The sequence below is a fragment of the Carassius gibelio genome, chromosome B2 (assembly GCF_023724105.1).
Source record: "Carassius gibelio isolate Cgi1373 ecotype wild population from Czech Republic chromosome B2, carGib1.2-hapl.c, whole genome shotgun sequence".
NCBI lineage: Eukaryota > Metazoa > Chordata > Actinopteri > Cypriniformes > Cyprinidae > Carassius > Carassius gibelio.
Window position 1 is genome coordinate 21455342 of NC_068397.1, and position 21635 is coordinate 21476976.

Consider the following 21635-nt stretch of genomic DNA (forward strand, 5'->3'; position numbering starts at 1 on the left):
CATATATTCCCTGTATATTTTAGAGTTATTTCTAGGGCTGGCAAGTTATTCTAATTAAATACATGATGTGCAATTTATATATATATATATATATATATATAGTTAAACTGTATTTGGAGATACTTGTGCACAATGCAAATTTTCTTTATATTAAGCCTAAAATATGCTTTGATGCCACTATTGATGAGGATTGTAAGATCTTTAAATAATATCTGTCTTTAAATGAAAGATATTTAACGTGAAAGATATGTAACGTGAAATATACAATAGTTCCACATTAGCACAATCAAATATACTTCAGTATAAATAAGTTTTAAACAGTGTACCAGTTTAGTATAATAAAAGTACAATTGCAGAATATTTTATTAAGTTAATAAATACTAGGATATACATTACAAAAAAAGCTTTTTTTAGCTTTAGAATGAAATATGTTGTTTCAACATTGCATAAATAAAGATAATAAATGGGTATTGATGTCTTTGATTTTTTAATTGAATACTGAAAATTAATTCTACTATAAATATGAAACTAAAACCACCAGTAGGTGACTGCATGTGAGTCATTCATTCATACATTCGTTCTTTCAACCAATTTGTTTAAAGTGCTGCAACATAAAGCCCATTAACTTACTAACTGATAGAAAAAAATAAACAATTAATATAGATGAAATATAATTAAATGTGATATGTAAGAGACATTTCTGAGTAATTTCTTGTATTGTACTGTTAAATCAAAAATATTTTATATATATATTAAATCTATTTACAGTATATACAGTACCTTACATGTAGTTAAAGATAGCATTTCCAGTAGCTTTGGTTATTGTTGTTTTTTCATTGTTTTAACATTATTGCATTTTGCTATATTGGCACAGTAGATTCAGTTAACCGTTACCCAAGAAAATGAGTTTGTGCTGGATAATTCACACATTTTGCTTTATATATTGCACGTGAATATTTAATGTCTGACTCGCCTGGTGTTCTTTAAGCATTTAAAATCCATCAAAGAAGAAATTAAGCTATAATAAAAGCTTGTTTGAGAAAATATGAACATCATTTCCATTGCATATTCTCTCTCAAAGTGTTTAAGCCAACAGCAGATAAACAAGCCACTTTATTAAGTGATGTGCAACTGGTAAATTTTCTTTCCAATATAAATCCTCTCTGCGAAGAGCAGTAACCGATTCCCCAGTTACCGGCACACACAACAGATGCTAAACCCCACGGTAGGCCCCCTGCTCCTGCAGTCATGGCTGTAAAATTGGTGACAACTCACAGCATAACACCATTCATTTGTCAAAAGTCACATTCACTGGGGAAGATGTGTCATATTAACCAGGCCGAAGCAATTTCTCCATCACGCTTACCCAGGTTCACAGCTAGTTCGTGGAAAAGGCTGGCGAAACCCCACATCGCTGAAGACAGCTGTCATCTCACGGGTGGGAGAGGGAAGGGCAAATCATATTACCAGCCCAGTTCTCTCCCTCTCATTTTCTGCAAGACTGAGTGGAGGCAAAATTGCTTATTTCATTGCAATTAGGAGAAAATAGTAGAGTGTTGTGTGTGAGAGGTGGTGGAATACGGCGAGTGGCTGCTCAATCATTACTCTCCACATAGCTTCTTAAGATTCTTCTCTCTTAGGTCTTCATATTATCAAGGGAATGAATTAGGATATGGCTTTTCTTTCAGTTAATCTATGCAATTTTCTCGTTTCATTAGGTCAATGAAAAAGTAAGCAAAAAGTATTTTGCAAACAGCGATGGGAGGGGAAGGGGGAAGAAGTAATGAAGGAAATCTTTCTGAAATCTTCGAATAGCTTAAAATGAAATTATATGTGAAATGTCTTTCTTTGACAATGAAAATTTTTCTAATCAGGAGATATTTTCTATTCATCAAGGAATTAAATTGCTCTGACAAAAAAAAAAAAAAACACACATAGAACTACACCTGCCTTTAACAAGTCTGTCAACTATAATTCAACAAAAGTAATCATGAAATAAGTAATAGCAAATTTTACTCAACACACTTCGCCAAACATAGTCTTTAAGTTATTCTGACTGACATAGTGTTGCTTCAGTTCATGGCAATCGATAATGTAGACAAGCAGGGCTGTCAATACTAATGCATGTACAAAGCTGAGAATGAATCCAGTTTGAATGGACTGAGAAATTACTGTTAGAATTTGTGATGCTGTGCTGAATAATAAAAATAAAAAAACAGTTAATTCACAACACATTATATATATTACATTTTCTGTTTTGCTTAAGATAAGTAAATCAACAGTTTTTAAATAACGAGAGAATGTGTAAAAGTATGATATTTGGGTTAAAAACAGTATACATAGTATATAGTATACATACATAGTATTCTGATAGAAAGATTTTTCAAATAATTGATCTCAGCTTTTAAGAGATGAGACTGTCTTCTGAGAAGCATCCAGTTAGAAAGACCGTTGCTCCCTTTTTGTCTGTATAGACTGTATCTGCTCCGCTTCCTGAATTCTTGTTCCTCCTTGAAAATAAAAAGGGGAGCTTGGCAGTTAGATAAGGGTGAGAAGCACAGATGCTAGAGTGATAAATTTTGCTAAGTATGCACCCTGGGACTTTTTTTCTCTGTTTTGAGGGGTCTGTTGTAGAGGGGGACCAGAAGGAGCGCCAGTCTGTCCTGTTCGTGTGGAAGAAGCTGAATTGCTTTCTCAAGTCTTTAGCAATTCCTTGGGGGCCACTTATAGCTAGTCCTATGAGCCCAGTATCAGGAAGACGTCTCGTGTGTTCTGGAGACCCGGGTTGTTTCTTAGTCTCTTGGGTAGCCCAAATGGGATTCTCCAAACTCATTTATAAGTAGCTACATTTTATAACTTTTTCAAGTTCACTACATACCAGAACATCAGTGTCAGATAATACTACATGTGGCTTGGAGAAGCAACTTAAAAATATCTATCTATCTATCTATCTATCTATCTATCTATCTATCTATCTATCTTCCATTAAAAAGTTATCTCTGAACGAAAGTTGTAAAATGCTTGCAGTGTGGTTTGCTTTAGATCACATCAGAGGATTTTCCATGCCCGTCTCCTCAGAATGATTGCTTTTTGATCAGAATAATTCATATTCATGTGATATCGTCTGCCTTTTTATACACAGTGTCACCTCCTATGAATCTGCGAGTTCGGGGAGTGTCAGAGAACACCATTGATCTGGAATGGGAGGGGCCTGTGATCCTGACAGACTATCTCATCACTTATGCCCCCACAACCCCTGGTGGAGTCCAACTAGAGATCAGAGTCCCAGGAAATGTTACCAACACCACCATCAAAGGGTTGGAGCCGGGTCTGGAGTACAACATCAATGTGTACGCGGTGATCGACAACATCATAAGTGCCCCAATGAACACCTTAGTCTCCACCTGTGAGTGCACTTATCTCCTGGGAGCTCTTTTATTCAAATAGCATTGGTGTTTTGGTCCGATAGGCTATTTTTCTATTGAAATGTCTGAGATGGTTTGCATAGATCTTGAATGTGACATTTTCATTGTAAGTGCATCATTGTTACCCAAGCATGACCCAGGTTTAATAGACCTGGATGAGAGATTACACACTCCTTCACAGACCCATTTGCACACACACACACACACACATACCTCATGTTAGTTCTTCAGAGGAACAACTGGCTGTCTTTGCCAACAGGATATGATTAGACACCCACCACCTGGTGAGTAGCAGTGCCAGACTGGCAAAATGCTAGAGGGCCTTTTGTATACAGTCACTGCTTGTCAGCCTTGAGCAAAATGCCTCAGCCTAGAATAGAACACATCATAACAAACATTCCATTATTTTTGAGAAGCCAGTTGGGCATTCTTCATAAAGCACCACTGACTTGCCTTCTGTCCCTTACATTTTTGCAGGTAATTCAGAGATGATGGATATAATTGAAACTTAATGAATTTGAAAGAAATTGCTATTCGCATGTGGCATCTGGCAGGCATCGAGGATTTGCTTAGACTTCTGAGATATTGAACTAGAGGAGCCATCATTTCTGTAATGTAACAAAAATGAGACAAATGTTGAACATTTTGCCCATTTTCTGCAATTGAAGGATATGCTTGCAATAGCCAAAATAATGTGCAGTTATCAATAGGAAAACATATCACAAGGAAGGAATGAATAGAGAGAGAAAGCACTGAAGGAAATGTTAAAAAATGTTATGCCACTTAATATTTTGGGGAAACTGTATTTTATATATATATATATATATATATATATATATATATATATATATATATATATATATATATATATATATATATACAATTCTTTTTATCCAGAATTTTTATGATGTTAAAAACATCACTTATAAGAATAGAAATTTGTAACATTTTAAATGTCTTAAATCTCCTTTTAAATCTTGATAAATTAAATCCTTGCTGAATAAAAGCTTTCATTTCTTTTAAATAAAACATTCTGCTTAACCCAAACTTTTTTGTAGGTTGGTGTAAAGGAGAGCGACAGAGACTACTGACTACTGTCAGAGTTTCTTTAGTACTATTTATTGTATGACTGCACATTATCACTTACACTTACAAACCTTTTTATGTCATCATACACATGGATGCAGCAGAACACTTCAAGCCGAGATAGTGTTTTATTACTGTTTCCATGATATTATTTTCAAATCCTCTGGAAGCTCTTACTATTGTTGACACTGAAAAGGCTGGAGATTCACTTGTGTACACTCGTGCAATGACTTTAATGCTATTTCCTGACTTCTATTCTTCAGGTTTCCCGACTGCATCCGTTATACAATAAAAGTACTAAAATAAAATAAAATAAAACTGATTTAAGACGCATTGCATGTTTAAAATATCTGGGAAAACTGAAATAATCTTGAATATGACCACAAAGTGAACCTCTATGTATCTACTGCTCTATTTTTACAGAGCTAAAAGCAGAGAGTAAAGATCCACCTTGGCTGAGAAAATTGTTGATTTATTGAACACACACAGGATGGAGGCCAATAATGCATCAATCTGTACCTTTTAGATCTCTCGAATCCAGACGGTTTACTCTTCAAATCCATCATGGAGACATCCGTGGAGGTTCAGTGGCAACCCTTAGACTACTTGTTTGATGGTTGGGAAATAAGCTTCATTCCCAAGGTAAGGCTTTCCTTAGAAGGTCACACTTCATTTGATTCTACCCCTGCGTAGCTTCTGGCGTAACAACACTAAGGTTCTGGAATCTGGTAGCATTTGTGGACTTCAGCATCTGCCGCATTGTATTTCCACAACAGTAAACAAGAAAACTGCAATGTAAGGTTTTGACAGACATCTGTGCACAGCTGATAAATTAATGCCTTTTGAAGCCAAAGATGATTTGGGTTCTGACAGGTGCCTCTCAGCATGATAAATGTCAATCTGTCCTTGTTTGAAAGAGAATTATTCTGCATCATGGCAGAAACACAATACATCCAGGCAGAGATGTTCTCACTAATCCCCTTTCAAATGTTCCATCTGGAGAAAGGACAAAACATTTTCAGCATGTGCATTCTGCACCCTCACAGGAAGAAGAAAACGTCCAGCTCCTGCATGCCAGCAAAATGTGGAGCTTGTGCTCGGTGCCTCATTATGAAATAGCTGTGGGAGACATCGCCGTATGCAAAACAGCATGTCTCCTGTGCAACATACCTGTCATTTCACATTGAGGTGAAACATCTCTCCCTATGTATAAAAACAAATATGCATCAGAGCCCCTGAGGCGTTGTTTATTTCATTTGGCTGTATCGTTACTATTAAGACCCAGCCATTGAATCTGTAAACACACTCTTCCCCTCCAACAAAAGATATATCGGAGGTGTGCTTGTGTGTAATGGAAACTGGGAAACTGAGGATAATGGTTTGCTAAAATGGTTCACACAAAGAATTTCCTTCAGCCAGGAGATGATTTGGCAAATCTGTTTGCAGTCAGTTTTGACAGTTCAGCCGGGTAAACGCCACAAATTTCAGGACCCCTTGAAGAATGCAGTTTCTGTACTGGGAAGTTTGAGTCTCTTCCCACTGTTTTAGCTTTCAGCTAAATTCAAAGCTTATGTCTTGGCAAAGTAACATAAATTCTTCATTTTTGGTCTAAAAGAAGAAAATAACTTGGAAACAAAGGCAAAAGCCTCTTTAGAGAGAATAGGAAGTGAATACAAAGAAGCTGACAGTCGAGGGCGGGGGATCATGGTGTATTTCAATCTTCCATCGGTGAGAGGGTCTGCTAAGGGTACTGTGCATGATAGCCAACTCTGTTACGCCACTGGGGAAATCATATTAGAAATGCAAGTCCTATCCTCTGCACATTTAATCCTACAAAGCATAAGACCCATACTGATTTTCCACAATATTGTAATGGATGTGAGGGCAGGTACAAGAGTACGTTCACCGAGACAATGGCAAAGAACCAAAGAAAAGAGGCTTTTTAAGAACAGTCACATCTTCTGAAACCTTCTCGCACTTTCATATTGCTTGATTTCATAACCATTCCAGAGGAGTTTAGTTGATGTCTTGTGGGGTCCGATGCATCAAATTCACAAAGTGCTCTGTTAAGCGAGTTGGGGGAAAAAACAAGGCTTGATTCAATACATCAAACATCTGGCGAAATGCATCTACACTGAAATTCCAGCAGCTTCTTTTTTTACACAGCCGACTGCCTCCTGAAAACAATCTCTGTTGATTCGAGCGGTGTACTGTTTGTTCCTGCATGCCTGCCTGCACTCTGATGCCAGAATTGTGAAATGTGATATTTGCATATGTGTTTGTGTCTTGTGCACGTCAAAGGACAATGATGGAGGGATGACAGCACAACTACCCAGTACCATCACGTCATTCCATCAAACAGGGCTGCGGCCTGGGGAAGAATACACTGTCAACCTGGTGGCCTTGAAAGACCAGGGAAGAAGCCAGCCTGTTACTGCAACCGTTATCACACGTATGCCTGTTACTCATTTACATTTATGCATTTGACAGACTTTTATTCCAAGCATTTTGCAGTGCATTTAAGTAATACGCTTAGTGTATGTGTGTTCCCTGGGAATAAAATTAATGACCTTGGCATTGTTAGCACCATGCTGTACCAGCCGATCTATAGGAACATCGACACCTCGCTGTTTCATTCTCCAAAACTCAATCATGTTTTTTCTTGAACTTGCTGTATATGTCTTTGATTTTTAATGACCTACCTAGAGTGGTTTGTGCCTCCCAATACATGCATGTTCTCATTACCCTTACAATGTCAGTATATTGCACCTTTAGTCAATAAGTTCTGTGTAAGATTCTATAATGCAACTTAAGCCTTTTTTTCAGTAATTTGTTTCTGAAGAACCTGAAGACTATTTGCATTGCTCCACAGTAGGGTTGCATGATAAATCGCATGCAATATTTATTCCGCATCTTGTCAGTAAACCCACTTCTGTAATAAGCGGTAAATCATTTGAAAGTACTAAATATAATATAATATAATATAATATAATATAATATAATATAATATAATATATACAGTATATATAAATAATATACATTGAAACATTAGGAAAATAAAAACATGAATTGGAAATTGTATTAGTAATGTATTGGTATTGTGGGCAAGAGGTGTGTAGTATTGCCTTTTTGCAATGTCATATTAGAATATAGTGGTACATTGATAGACAGATGTCAAATGACAGAATTTTTTTTTTTTTTTTTTTTTTGCTTATTTATATATATATTTATATATATTCATTTTGATGTTGGATGTGATTAATCACGATTAATCTTTTGGCTGCATTATATAATTATATAATTATATTATAATCCCTAGTTGACTGAATCAACTATGCTCACCAAGCAAGCAAGTTTTTTGATAGACAGTGTAGATGCTCTTAGTGTTGAATGGCATAACAGAATGTTTCATCACTGATGGAGACATAAAAGTTTGCAAAGCAAACAAATGCTCCTCGGGCGGATGCACAGTGCAGGAAGATCTAGTTTACCGTTGCTTGCTGTGCGCTGAGAAGATGAAAGAGTGAACAATGTGAAGTGTTTTTCCCTTCAGGTTACTGAGTCACTAGTGTATCTTTTGTAGATGGAGCTGACAAGTTGGAAGTGGCTTGAGCAGTGATTTCCTCCACCCATCTGCCATGTCCTGCTGTTTTTCCCCTGTCCTTGGTGCTGAAATCAGTAGTGCAGCAGTGAGGCTGAACAGAGGGCTCACCTTCAAACTATACTGTGAATACAGTCATTTTACTGTTAGTCTGCTGACAGTGTGTTGTCAGAACAAAACGCTATTGCAAATGTGTCTGACAAGACATGCAGAAAAACATACAGCCAGTGATACAGTGCACTCACGGAGGAAGGCATGTAAACAGTGATTTCAAATGGCATGTGAGAGGGGCCGAGCTGGGCTGGGAAGGCATTAACTGCAAGGAGGTGTCACATTGCTTCAACTAATGGAAAATGTCACTATGATGAATGTGTGAGTCTGCCAGCAATTATGCACTTAATGTAAACTTCACCCAAGAATTCTTCTTCTGTCACTTACAGACAGGAGGATTAGATTCAATTGAACTTTTCCTGGACAATTGAAATTGCATGTCTGCTGTGAAAACGCCATTAATTTCTACAGGCCTCACGGTCGAGCATAATTAAAGGCGCATTAATTATCCATGCGAGTCCATTAATATTTCACGCATCTACTGCGGATACCTTATTGGATAAAGAAAGACAAATTTGATGTCATTTAATTATTTATGTGTGCAAAGATTTATCTATCCCAGGAGAAGGCCTGGGAAGACTCGGCTACTCATGAGTTTGCTTCACAGTAATTATGCTTAAGCGCTAAAATACAACATTTTCGGGGAAAAATAAACAGTAATCTACTGCCTGGTCTCTGGTGTGCCTGGACTTAAAAATAAGTCTGTGCTGGTGTGCCTTGAATAACACCAAGAAATCACCCTTGTGTATTGAATAGGCTGTGCAGAGAACTTAAAGTAAATATTCCCATAAACCTGAGGTGACATAATCATCTATTCCTTCGAAACCCTCGTGTTCGATTAACGGGACATATTATGTAGTTGTAATACTCTTTATGGAGTCACAACTGCATCATGCATAGTATGTGTTGTCGGCTCATCATTAGAAAGGTAAACGTGGGATTCAGCGCAGTCTCACCTGGTCCAATTAGTAGCATTTTGCATATCAAAGCAGAATGAGGAGCGGAACCCTTGAGGTCATAAGTACCAGAGTTGTTCATCATCCTTCCCAATACCTGTTTCTGAGGCACATGGTCATGTTGCCCTATATAAAGAAGCAGGTTAATTGTTCACACAGTCAGTTAGCGTCTTATTAAAAGAGCCTGTTGGAGGCCCAGCATGGCCACTTGATTCAGACACTTGAGTGTGGGTTTGCAGTGGGACTGCCTGCTGGTGAATATTATTGACACTTTCTCATGTACTGTACATGAAACCAGGATAACTTAAAGGTGAAGTGTGTAATTTTCAATACTATTATACATTGACAGTTAATAAGACTTGAGGTAAGCACTGTGGCTCTAAGTTTTCAAACATTGTTTGCTAAACTGACAGACATTCTGTGCATTCTGATTTTACCAATTTTCTGACAAAGTAGCTTATTTTCAAGAAACATTGTATGTCATCAAAATTTCAGTAGGTTATAGTACTTTCAGCAAAGCTGAACTGAGCAGCCGTTATAGTAGATGGAGGCAGGAATTACAATGAGTTCCTGTTTGGGGTGGGGTGGGGGTTATTTCTGCAATTTGCTCTGGTACTTTTTGTGCCACAAAAATTACCCACCTTACCTTTAAATCAGACACAGTCACAGTCCACTATATTTAAATTTCAAGCTTAACTTGCAAATTCAGATTTATCGTGTTATGCATATTCCACAACATTGCACTTTCTTCTTTTTTTACTTTAAGTATTTTGCAAACACTTTTTGACCCTGCAGCATTACATTGGTGAAGTTCTAATGATACAATATAGCAAAATAAGTCGTTTTGTGGGTATTTTTCACTCTGAATGCACTAAGACCAGTAAGGTCTATAGCTCAGGGTTATTTTTCTGTGGAAAAATACAGTTCAAGCAAATTCACTTTTTTTTTTTGTATTTAATCTTAAACTGTATTTAATGGTACAAAAAGGGATGTTTTTATGTCCATCATTAATCACAGGATTTATTCATCCAGACTGTCAAGGTTTTTTTTCATATATTAAACTCATATCATCAAGTAAACGCCCTTAGGTACAAATTACTCAAAACAAAAGTTCTTATTTCACTGTTACCATGTTAGAGAACATTTTATAACTTCTATATTAAGGGTTTTAAACCTTTACAGAGCCAAGAACCTTCTCCCTTTGCTAGTTTTTTTTTTCAGTATCACTTTTAGTAACTGCATTTATATTAAAATTATATAATGCTTATCAGATATATTATTATTATTATTATTATTATTATTGTTATTGTTGTTGTTGTTGTTGTTGTTGTTGTTGTTGCTGTTGTTGTTTAAAAAATAAAATTTAGTATGTTTTCTTTATCATCTCCATGGAGTTGGTTGTATGGACACCCGGGGTCCTTACACTCATGGTTGAAACCCCTTTCTAGCATATTGAGAAGCTCTGACTTTTCTCATAAATCAGTGAAGTTGTCTAATGTTTTTTTTTTTTTTTTTTTCATCAGTGATAGATGGGCCAATACAGCTTATTGTACGAGATATCTCAGACACGGTTGCCTTTGTTGAATGGAGCCCACCCAAGGCTAAAGTGGACCAGATTATATTGCGATATGGCCTGGTAGGGGTGGACGGACCAAAGACAACCTTTCGCCTGCAGCCTACTCTGAGCCAGTACTCCCTCCAAGTCCTGAGGCCTGGATCCACGTATGAAGTAGCAGTCAGTGGAGTCTGGAATGGCACTGAGAGTGGAGCCATTTCCACAGAGTTTACTACAGGTGAAGGAATGCAGTTCTGACAATTCACTTTTAATTTTAGTTTTTACATTCGTTATTTTAGCTATACTGACATCTTTGAGTGGAGCAGGCCTGCTTCACAAAAGTAAACATTTATATTTAATTCCAGAAATGCAACTTGATAATCCAACTTTCTTTTGTCAATTTAAGTGACTAGAATCTTATAGATTGTCTTTGTTATTTATTTATTAATTCTTTTTTTTTTTAGAAATTGATGCACCAAAGAACCTGAGAGTGCTGTCGAAAACTTCCACTAGCCTGGAGCTGGAATGGGACAATAGTGAGGCAGATGTCGAAGGCTACAGGGTGGTTTACAGCACTCTGGCTGGTGATCAGTATGACAAAGTCATTGTCCCACGCAATGATGGCGCCACCACCAAAACTACTCTCTCTGGTAAACTCAAACCCAACTTTTTCCTTTATTTCATAGTACTGAAATATACTTTACAATTTCTATATAATATATTATAATATCGGTTGCACTTTATTTTACAGTACGTGTACATACATGTACTTAGAGTACTTACAATGAATTTCTCTAAGAAAGTTCTGGTAATACAAAGTAACTACATGGGGTAGGGTTAGGTTTAGGGGTAGGTTCAGGATTACTACCTAGTTATTACATAGTTATTGTACAAATAAGTTATTACAAGTTAAAAATAAGTACATATGGAACCAATACTTGGTACAATGGTTTTATTCATAATAAAATTGTTTATTTTTAATTTCCATTTAAAATGCTTGGGACAAGGTCATGTTTACCACTGTGTGGCATCCCCTCTTCTTTTTATAACAGTCTGCAAAAGTCTACGAGTTTAGAAATGGGAATGCTGTCCCGTTCTTGTCTAATACAGGCTTCTAGTTGCTCAACTGTCTTAGGTCTTCTTTGTCGCATCTTCCTCTTTATGATGTGACAAATATTTTCTATGGGTGAAATACCTGGACCGCAGGCTGGCCATTTCAGTACCCAGATCCTCCTTCTACGCAGCCATGATGTTGTAATTGATGAAGTATATTGTCATGTTGGAAAATGCAAGATCTTCCCTGAAAGAGATGACGTCTGGATGGGAGCATATGTTGTTCTAGAGCTCTGATATTCCTTTCAGCATTGATGGTGCCTTTCCAGATGTGTAAGCTGTCCATGCCACACGCACTCATGCAACCCCATACCATCAGAGATGCAGGCTTCTGAACTGAGCGCTGATAAAAACTTGGGTTATCCTTGTGCTCTTTATGTTTATGGCTTCTTTGTTGACCTATAGAGTCTTATCCGGGAACGGTGAATGGCACGGTGGATTGTGTTCACCGACAATGTTTTCTGGAAGTATTTCTAAGCCCGTGTTGTGATTTCCATTACAGTAGCATTCCTGTATGTGATGCAGTGCCGTCTAAGGGCCCGAAGATCACGGGCATCCAGTATGGTTTTCCTGTCTTGACCCTTACGCACAGAGATTGTTCCAGATTCTCTGAATCTTAGGATGATATTATGCACTGAAGATGATGATAACTTCAAACTCTTTCCAATTTTTCTCTGAGAAACTCCTTTCTGATATTGCTTCACTATTTTTCACCGCAGCATTGGGGGAATTGGTGATCCTCTGCCCATTTTGACTTCTGAGAGACACTGCCACTCTGAGAGGCTCTTTTTATACCCAATCATGTTGCCAATTGGCCTAATAAGTTGCAAACTGGTCCTCCCACAGTTCCTTATATGTACATTTAACTTTTCCGGTCTCTTATTTTCATTTTCATTTTTAATTTATCTATATTTGTTAGGGTTCTGAACTTAGTGTTGTCTTTTCTTGTTGTGTCTGCCTGTTACTTTTCTTACTTATATGGTTTTGTTACTGTTTGGTGTAAGCTCTTTAGTTTATTTGCTCGTTAGTCATTTTAGTTAACTCCCATCACCTTTCTGCCCCCCTTCAGATGCCCTGTTTAGAGTTTCCTTTCTGTTCAGTTTACTGTCAGTTATTGATTACAGTCACATGCGTTTACTTTATCTGGAGTCATTATCTTTAATGTATTTATGTGGATTATTGTTAAAGACATTTTTGTGGATTATCTTTGTCTTCATCGCCTTCCTCGGTGGAATCATGACAATTGCCTGGTGGAACACTTCATGTGCACTTGCGGTCTTATAGACTTACAATGCCCTCCATGTGCTCCTGTCAGTTAAAGTCCACGAGACCGTAGGATGTCCCATTTGTCATTTCTCACTAATAGCAACCTAACAGTTGGAGGGGAGTGTTTAAGGATATTCTGCCCAAGCTGTCAAACTGAAATGATCAGAGAAGGAATGCAATTCAAAAAGCAAAGCAAATGTTCAGATTTTGATTAAAGATTACCAAAACAAACTAATTTTTTTCAGAAGATTGACTTGCACAGATTAATTGTTCACATGAATACTTGCAATGTGCGCTAGCAAAGTAAATAAAGTCCATTTCGATTTCATGCAGACTTTAAAAACACATATGAGTTACAAAAACAATGGGTTATGTCTGTGAAGGTAAACAGCTGGGAAATAAATCACTTGTTTATTTTAGATCTGTTTGGCAGCAGCAGTAAACAGTATAAATCAATAAATCCACTGCTCTCTTGTCTCCTTTGAGGCTGGGACTCTAAATATTGTTCTGTGCTCATCTGTGCAGCCAAAGGCAGAACAGTTAGCATGTTTTGTTCAAACTTTCGGCATGGCATTAGAACTGCTACACCGTTGAAAAGGCTTACCAAAACAAAGTTACCGGGTTAATCTTTTTCACGTTTCCTTGGTTGGTAGATGCACCACCAGGGATCTGATTATAGCACTTAAAACCTGGAAAAGTCAGATTGTCATGATATGTCACTTTAAGACCCTGAATCATCAGTCTAGGCTACAGCTACTCTTTCAAATTTGCAGGCATACAGACATTTTTTCTTTCTTTAACTGCTTTTTTGCAAATAAGGAACATTTCTGGTAATAAGTATTGAAAATAAATTATTTGTTTTTCACCTCTACATGCACTTGTAGATGTTTGACTCAGTCTCTCATTATGAACTATTTTTGAACACCCACAAATCTATATTTACCAAAATGTGCTTATGTGCATAATGTATAAATATTTTTACTTTCTCTCCTCTTTAGATTTACTGCCTGGCACAGAGTATGGCATAGGAATTTCAGCAGTTGTAGGTGCCAACCAAAGCACCCCAGCAACGATGAATGCCAGAACGGGTAAGGGATAAGATTATAGGCCTTCCGTTGCCAGTAGTTCAATTGCATGTATTTTGTATTCCTGCTGCCAACTCTGTGCAAACCTGTTTTTTTTTTTTTTCTTCAGTAGGCTGATGTATAATGTTTGTAATAAGGTTTACTGAACACACAGCTTAGTATTCCCATTGCAAACCTTGAAACAGCCACAGTGTACTCTGATTGTTAGGTCTGGACGTCCCCTTGGATTTGACTGTTACAGCCTCCACAGACAACACCATCACCCTGTTGTGGGGCATAGTGCAGGGGCCTATTGATCACTATAAGGTGACCTACACTTCCTCCAATGGAGTCACAACTGAGCAGACAGTGCCCAAGGACGTCAACACCACCACTCTGACAGGTCTAGAGCCGGGCACCGAGTACACCATTACAGTTGCAGCACAGAGAGGCAGGCAGCAGAGCACTGCAGCTACTATTGATGCCTTCACAGGTAATTTGATCTTTTGGGAAATGGAGTACAGGAATCACTGTTGAGTAGCCGAAGCATTGCCTCATATCCGCCTTATGACATGTCATGTCAGTTTTGGCCAGAAATATTGCTAATCTCTTGGATAATTGCATGAGGATTCAGGATGGTGTGGATGCAAGGCCTTCTATTCATTGTTAACCATGTGCAAAGAAGATACAATGGCTCATGTTTTTCAAGCAGGTTCATTTGTAGTTTCTTCTAATCATCTTTCATTAAAAGTATGTCCTTTACTCCAGGGGCTCCCAACTTTTTTTTTATCAGCAAAATAGATTTATTTAATAATTTTGTTCTTCTTCCTTATGCATTTCTACTACAGTTTCTTTATCGCTCAATTGCTTTTGCATGGCACAAATTTATATCTACAAATTTATATCTACAGCATCAAGATTTAATCATATTTCATCACCATTATCCACTTAATTCAATTTCCATCATTTGTTTGACAACTAGTGATAAGATATGTTATTGATTTATAGCCCTGATAAACTTATGAAATTAAAATGATCAAATAGAACATCTTTATAACTGTCATTCAGTTATTTGATATTTTAATGAGCACAATAAATTTCATAAATTGAAACAATATTTTGATTAATGAAAATAAAGAAGAGAACATTTTTGAATATCCAAAACATAAATTATTTTAACATCATTAAACACAAGCCACATTCCGCAATCAAATTTGTAATTTATTTTTATGACGGCATATCAAGCGCAACTTTGAAAAATTAGTTGTGTTCTCTGTTTTCTATCTCATTCTATTTCTGGTTTCATTCTGCACTCTTTTTTTTTTTTACTCCAAGTGCGCACCCTGTGAGAATAGCTCAGTCTCCTCTCAGTAGTGTGTTAGGCGAGGTGTGTTGGTGCTAGTGGCAGTACGAAAACTGTAATTCTGTGCTTGAATTGCTCCAGTAGTAAAAAAAAAAAAAAAAAAAAAAACAAGAAATCCCATTTTATGTGATTTACTGTAGATAACAGCCAGGGTTTGATTAAAACGTTTTTTGTTTTTTTTGTTTGTTTTTCATGAATGCACTAAATGAACACATTAGATTAATGGCACAAATTTTATTGATTTAATTTAACATTTCTTTCAGAAGCTTTCTAGAACCCCTTGCAGCTGTGAGCCTCAAACTCTGCTTCACTTCATATTTGTTATTTAACTCAATCAAAGTAATAACTCTTCAGACTTTATCTTCAAGATTTTATCATATTCAACCACCATTTTCCACTTTTCTTCATCCAGTTTCCATCATTTGATTGATATCTACTAACTGGCTGCATCTCTTCTGCAAACTTCACCCGACCACCTCATTGTTCTTCATTCTTGTACTCTTCTTTCCTCCTTCCTGTGAGGATGTGCCAATCAGCTAATACATCTTTAATCACAGGAGCCAGCATTTCGTAATATAGATGTTGTCATTCAATTTCAGGGTTCCGCCCTATCACGCAGCTCTTCTTCTCTGATGTCACTTCTGATTCATTGACTGTGGCATGGAGTGCACCGGCACCGCCTGCTGACGCATTCATCTTGAACTACAATGCTCTGGACTCCAATGATGATTCTGAGATTGCTCTAGATGGATCCAAAACCAGAATCACACTCACAGGTCTCCTGCCCTCCAGGCAGTACACTGTTACCCTGGTTACCATGCACGGCAATGTGACCTCAAAGCCAGTTTTAGGCTCAGTCGCAACAGGTATTAATTCTAATGAATGTTGAAGGTTGAGGTTGTTGAATGTTCTTATTTTAATGTTTAAAAACAGTTTTTTCTCAGTTGATTTTACACCAGTGCACTTAAAACAATTAACACTTTTCTGAACAGACTGTATATTTTTCTGGACCTCATGCATGTATCATTTTCATGAATCACTTCAGTTTGGTTTCAAAAGCATTTGAAATGGAGAAACTGAAGTAATGCTATATTCATGGCATGCTGTCAAACAGCATCAAATTGATACCTGCTGCTGAGTTTGTAATGCACATAGCACACAAAGTGCAATTTATGAAATTGTTCAAATCAAATCATGTTTATTGTCGCATCACCACAGCACATGTGCCTTGGTGAGTGAAATTCTTGGGAGTGTGCTCCAGACAGTGCAGAAACAATTTAAATAAAGACATAGTTACAGAGTTATACAGATGATAATGTGCAATATAAACACACATATACTCAGGATACACCGTGTAGAAATACTTACAGTTAGCAATACACATTATACAGATTGTACATTGTGTACATACATATGCACACAAAATATGCCAAGGAGCAGCAGATTATACATGAACTGGATACGCAAAATGTCATGGACGTGCCATTGTTCACACAACTATCATGACTTTGCTATTTATATATAGAGTCATCTGTGAAAACCTATTTTGTGTTGGTGGCCTATCTGCTCTCCATTCACCTATTCTCCATTTCTGAATCCAGTTGTTGAGTTCATCTCTTTCGAGATATGAAAAGTGTTCAGCCGCAGCCTTATGACAAAGTAACTTTTCTCTGAGCAATAAAAGAGACCTGCAGAGATGTTTAACTAGATTTGTGCCATTCATGGATTCAGCATTCATGCTGTTCTATTCTTAAGTCCACCACTTGGGAAGACATATTATTTGATGTGAATGAAATTCTCTGGCTTAAAGGTTCAATAGGTGATTGTCTTCAGAAACTTTTTTTGTTATACTGGTTGAAAGTCTCCTTCAGATACAGATAGCAATCAATAAGTTAAGTGGTTCAAAATTATTTATCTGTATTTATATATTCTGTGGATGGCATTCACGCACGCTGTGCAGACAGAGCTAGAATGGCAGACAAGCATCAACAACCTGGTCTTCCTTCCTGATATTGGAGTACTTTTAAAGTTTTCTCACTGATGATTGACACATGATGTAGCCCAGCGGTTCCTAATTCCAGTGCCCGCGCACATATTTTGCATGTCTCACTTAGTTAACACACCCAATTCAGATTACCAACTCGAGCTATGTGAATGAACTGTGTTAAAATCGATATGATCCCTACACCGTGTTCATTGCTCCCTACTCCCTGAGCAGGGGATGTAGCATATTGTAGTAATGTTGTCTCTGGTATTCTGGTCTGTGAGCATAAATGCATTCAGGGAGGGTTGGGACATTCGCTTTCAGTGCTATCAGGCTAATGTTTTCCAAGATCTCCTATTGCACGTTTAACAGAATTGAGAGGCTTAATGAATATGCAAATTTCAATAGGAAATATAAAAATAAAAATTATACTTCACACTGAAGTGCTGTTCTGAAAATAATGCAAATGGAAAAAAGGAAAAAAAGGAAAAAATTTGACTAAATTAATAGTCTGAGTTGTGGTGTTGATTCTTTTGAGAAATCATAAAACAAGTTAACATGCATTTTTCCTAGGGTGCTGTTTTAAGGAATAGTTGACCCCGAAATCCATTTACTCAAGTTGTTACAAACCTGTATAAAAAATATTTGTTGTTGTTGTTGTTTTTTTGAGCACTAAATAAGATATTTTGAAGAATGTTGGTAGCCAAACATTATGACTATACCGTTTACAGAAGTGGAGAGTGAGCAAATGATGACAAATTTTTCATTTTTTGGGTAAACTGTGCTTTACCCTAAACTGGGTAAAGGTTTTTGCATTTTTGTTAGTTACTTAACAATTATGTGCGAGTGTGCGCAGAACAAGATCTCGTCTATACCTGCTGGATTTTCTCATTATGATTCCTGCACACAGCTGCACAGTACATTTTTCACACTTTTGTGTCTCAATTAATTCAACAGTGTGTAATCCTCCCCTAATTACCTCTCTCTCAATGTGGAGGTGTCAAGAATTATTCAGCTGTTCTGTCAGTGAACTGATATTTGCAGTTGCCAAAGGAGATATTGTCTCGGAGCTATTTCTAAACAGAAATTAACTCTACAGCAGGCCACCTGCACAGCAGCTTGATTAGTTAAATAAAAAGTTTCAACTTTTACTTTGCATCGTATTATTATTATTATTATTATTGTAATGACGTGATTTGTATATGAGCTATTTAAGCACTCGCACCTGTTGTCAGTGTTTTATAAAGCCTGTTAGCTTAAAACGTGTTTCGTACATTTTCAGCATGTTCTTGTTTTAGTTAGAAACCATATTTTCACACATTAACACTCCTTTACATTAACATAAGTGAAGAAAGGTCACCATATGCTCAACAATAAGAAACTGAATAAATGCAGATGAGACGGGCTGAAAAAAAAAAAGTTGTTCTTGGTGCCCTTTATACAAATTCTGGATATATATTTATTGACTGCTCTGCCGAGTAGAAAATAAATTAAGATATGCATACATGAATAATCACAACTCATTTACTGAGGAATATTTTACCCTGAAAGCATTTAAATGAGGTTGACAACCTGTTTATGAATTGCCACACATAGTTTATGAATTGAATGCATTAGTCTAATGAATATGGGAGGTTTGAATGGCTTTTCACTCGCTTTAAGGACTGGCCACGTCACAAATGGCAAGAGTAAATCAGTTAATTTCCCTCTCGATTGTCAGAATGCTCCAGAACCACTGTTAGTCTGTTAAACTGTTTTCAGGGGCAGTGTAACCTTTACTTTAGCAATGCTAAGTGCTATTGGGACAGATAAACAAATCATGAAACAGTCCCTGCTGGACAACAGCGGACAATAACAATGCAAACGTCCTTGTGAAGAGTGTCGTGTGTCCACTACTCATACTCCTCCTCTCTAGGGCTGTTGACAAACAGAAATAGGAAATAAATTGCATGAGAATAGAAACTATTAACTAACAATGACTTCTGTCTCAATAAACTCCTAATTACTGCTTATAAATAGTCGTGTAGTTGTTAAGTTTTTGGGTAGGGTTAAGAATAGAAGGATATAGAATAGATTGTGCTTTATAAGTAGTAATAAACAACCAATATGCTAGTAATATCCATGCTAATAAGCAATTAGTTAAAAGCAAGAATTGGTCCCTATACTAAAGTGTTACCAAATATTTTAATCAATAATGCAATATATTTGGGTGACTTTATTTGGGAAGACATTGGGATCTCATAACCAACTGAATACTACTCATTTTTATCTCAGTAGCCCCCATTCATTGGACATTTTACTTCAGGAATATGTTAATCATGTCTAACAGTCTGATACATGTATAATAGTGAATTTCTACAGTCAATGCAACATTATTGATACACTTACACTACTGCTCAAAAGTTGGTAAGATTATTCATGTTATTATAGTAGTCTCTGTGGCTTACCAAGGCTGCATTTGTTTGAACAAAAATACAGTAATATTGTGAAAAGTTATTACAATGAGAAATGACCGTTTTCTATTTGATGTATTAAAAAATGAAATGTATTCCTGTGAGGGAAAAGCTGAATTTTCATCAGCCAATACTTCAGTGTCACGTGAGCCTTCAGAAATCATTGTAATATGCTGATTTGGTGAGATACTATTTTTTTTTTCATAATGCAGGTATGGACCCTCCCAGAGACATGAGTGTGCTGTACGTCACAGAGGAATCTGTAACCATATCATGGATCCAACCACTCGCACCCTTTGATTACTATAAAATGTCTTACCAATCACCAAAAGGTACATTCTCTGCCTTATATTTAAAGCATGTCTAATTTGGCCAAATTATTTGGACAAATAAGTCAGCATTAATATTTGTCATCACAGGTAGGATGGACAATGTGGTGATTGACAATGACATCACCAACTACACCCTAACCAGCCTCCATCCAGCAACGGAGTACGAGATCAAGCTGAACGCAGTGAGAGGAAGCCAAGAGAGCAAGGTCATCACCTCTACTGTCTTTACAGGTATTTCTGTTCTCTTCTGTTACTACTGCACAACCTGCAGACAAGTATTCTAATTTACCCTAGGAAATATCTTTTGGTATTTTGTGAAGGATGTGCTCTCATATAGCCTCGTTCGTCACAGAACTTTGATTTGATAGAAATATGGATGACAGTCTGAGGAATGATGCACATCATTTACCATGTGATGAGTACCATCTCTCACCCTGTGCGTTCCGCCCGTCCTCTGGGAGGCTGCCAGCCATCTCGCAGAAGTGAAATGAAATTTTACTAATGGAATCAGTGATCAGAAGAGATGGCTCACCTGCCATCTTACTTGAACAGCACCGCACGGCGGTGAAAGGGAGCTTGTACTATGGGTTTTGTCTCATTCACTAATTGTGGACAAGTGTTCGTGTTTAAATGAACAGACAAGGTACAGAATGCAGAAAATGTTGTGCATAAAGTCTCTACCCTGCTGTTTATTATTCAAATGAGGGTTATTATAAATAGTTTTTAATTTATTTTAGTGGATTGTTTTGTGAATATGTAGAATGTTTTTTTTAATTGTTATTAAAATATATTTGTGCATCTATGAAATATATTTTAGTATATATAATTATAATTATTTATATTATGTTATATATCTATGTATATAATTAGTTAAAATTAATTGCATCCAAAATAAATAAATAAATGTGTGTACATACAGTAATATGTGTGCTGTGCATATTTATTATGTATATATAAATACACACACATGCATGTATATAAGATAAATGTGTTGTTTATATTATTAAATGTTTATTTATATATATAACATTAATTATATTAATATTAAATATATACATTTAAATATTGTCCAAATATATACTTTATGTGTGTGTCTTTATATATACATAATAAATAAACACAGTACACACACATATATTATATAAACAAAAAACTTGTATGCGATTAATTGCAATTATCATTGCCCAGCACCAATAAAAATACTTATCAATGTATTTTTTTTTAATTAATAATAAATAAAATGTGCATTATTATTACTATTATTATTATAATTATTTATAATAAAATGTAACAATAAATATAAATAAAACAATATTTAACAAATGT

At 36.5% G+C, this 21635-nt stretch overlaps 1 protein-coding gene across 2 annotated transcripts in view; it reads left to right on the forward strand.

The window, feature by feature from the left end:
* Positions 1-21635, forward strand: part of LOC127951229 (tenascin-R-like) — a 139209-nt gene that overhangs the window by 94754 nt on the left and 22820 nt on the right. Inside the window, exons 6-15 of one of the 2 annotated variants that reach the window (XM_052549033.1) lie at positions 3143-3406; positions 5038-5153; positions 6813-6963; positions 10703-10972; positions 11199-11384; positions 14112-14201; positions 14407-14670; positions 16140-16406; positions 20190-20309; positions 20397-20540. In XM_052549033.1, coding sequence (XP_052404993.1) covers positions 3143-3406; positions 5038-5153; positions 6813-6963; positions 10703-10972; positions 11199-11384; positions 14112-14201; positions 14407-14670; positions 16140-16406; positions 20190-20309; positions 20397-20540 — 1872 coding nt within the window. The remainder of the gene's footprint in view (positions 1-3142; positions 3407-5037; positions 5154-6812; positions 6964-10702; positions 10973-11198; positions 11385-14111; positions 14202-14406; positions 14671-16139; positions 16407-20189; positions 20310-20396; positions 20541-21635) is intronic. The other variant, XM_052549034.1, reaches the window with a different exon arrangement.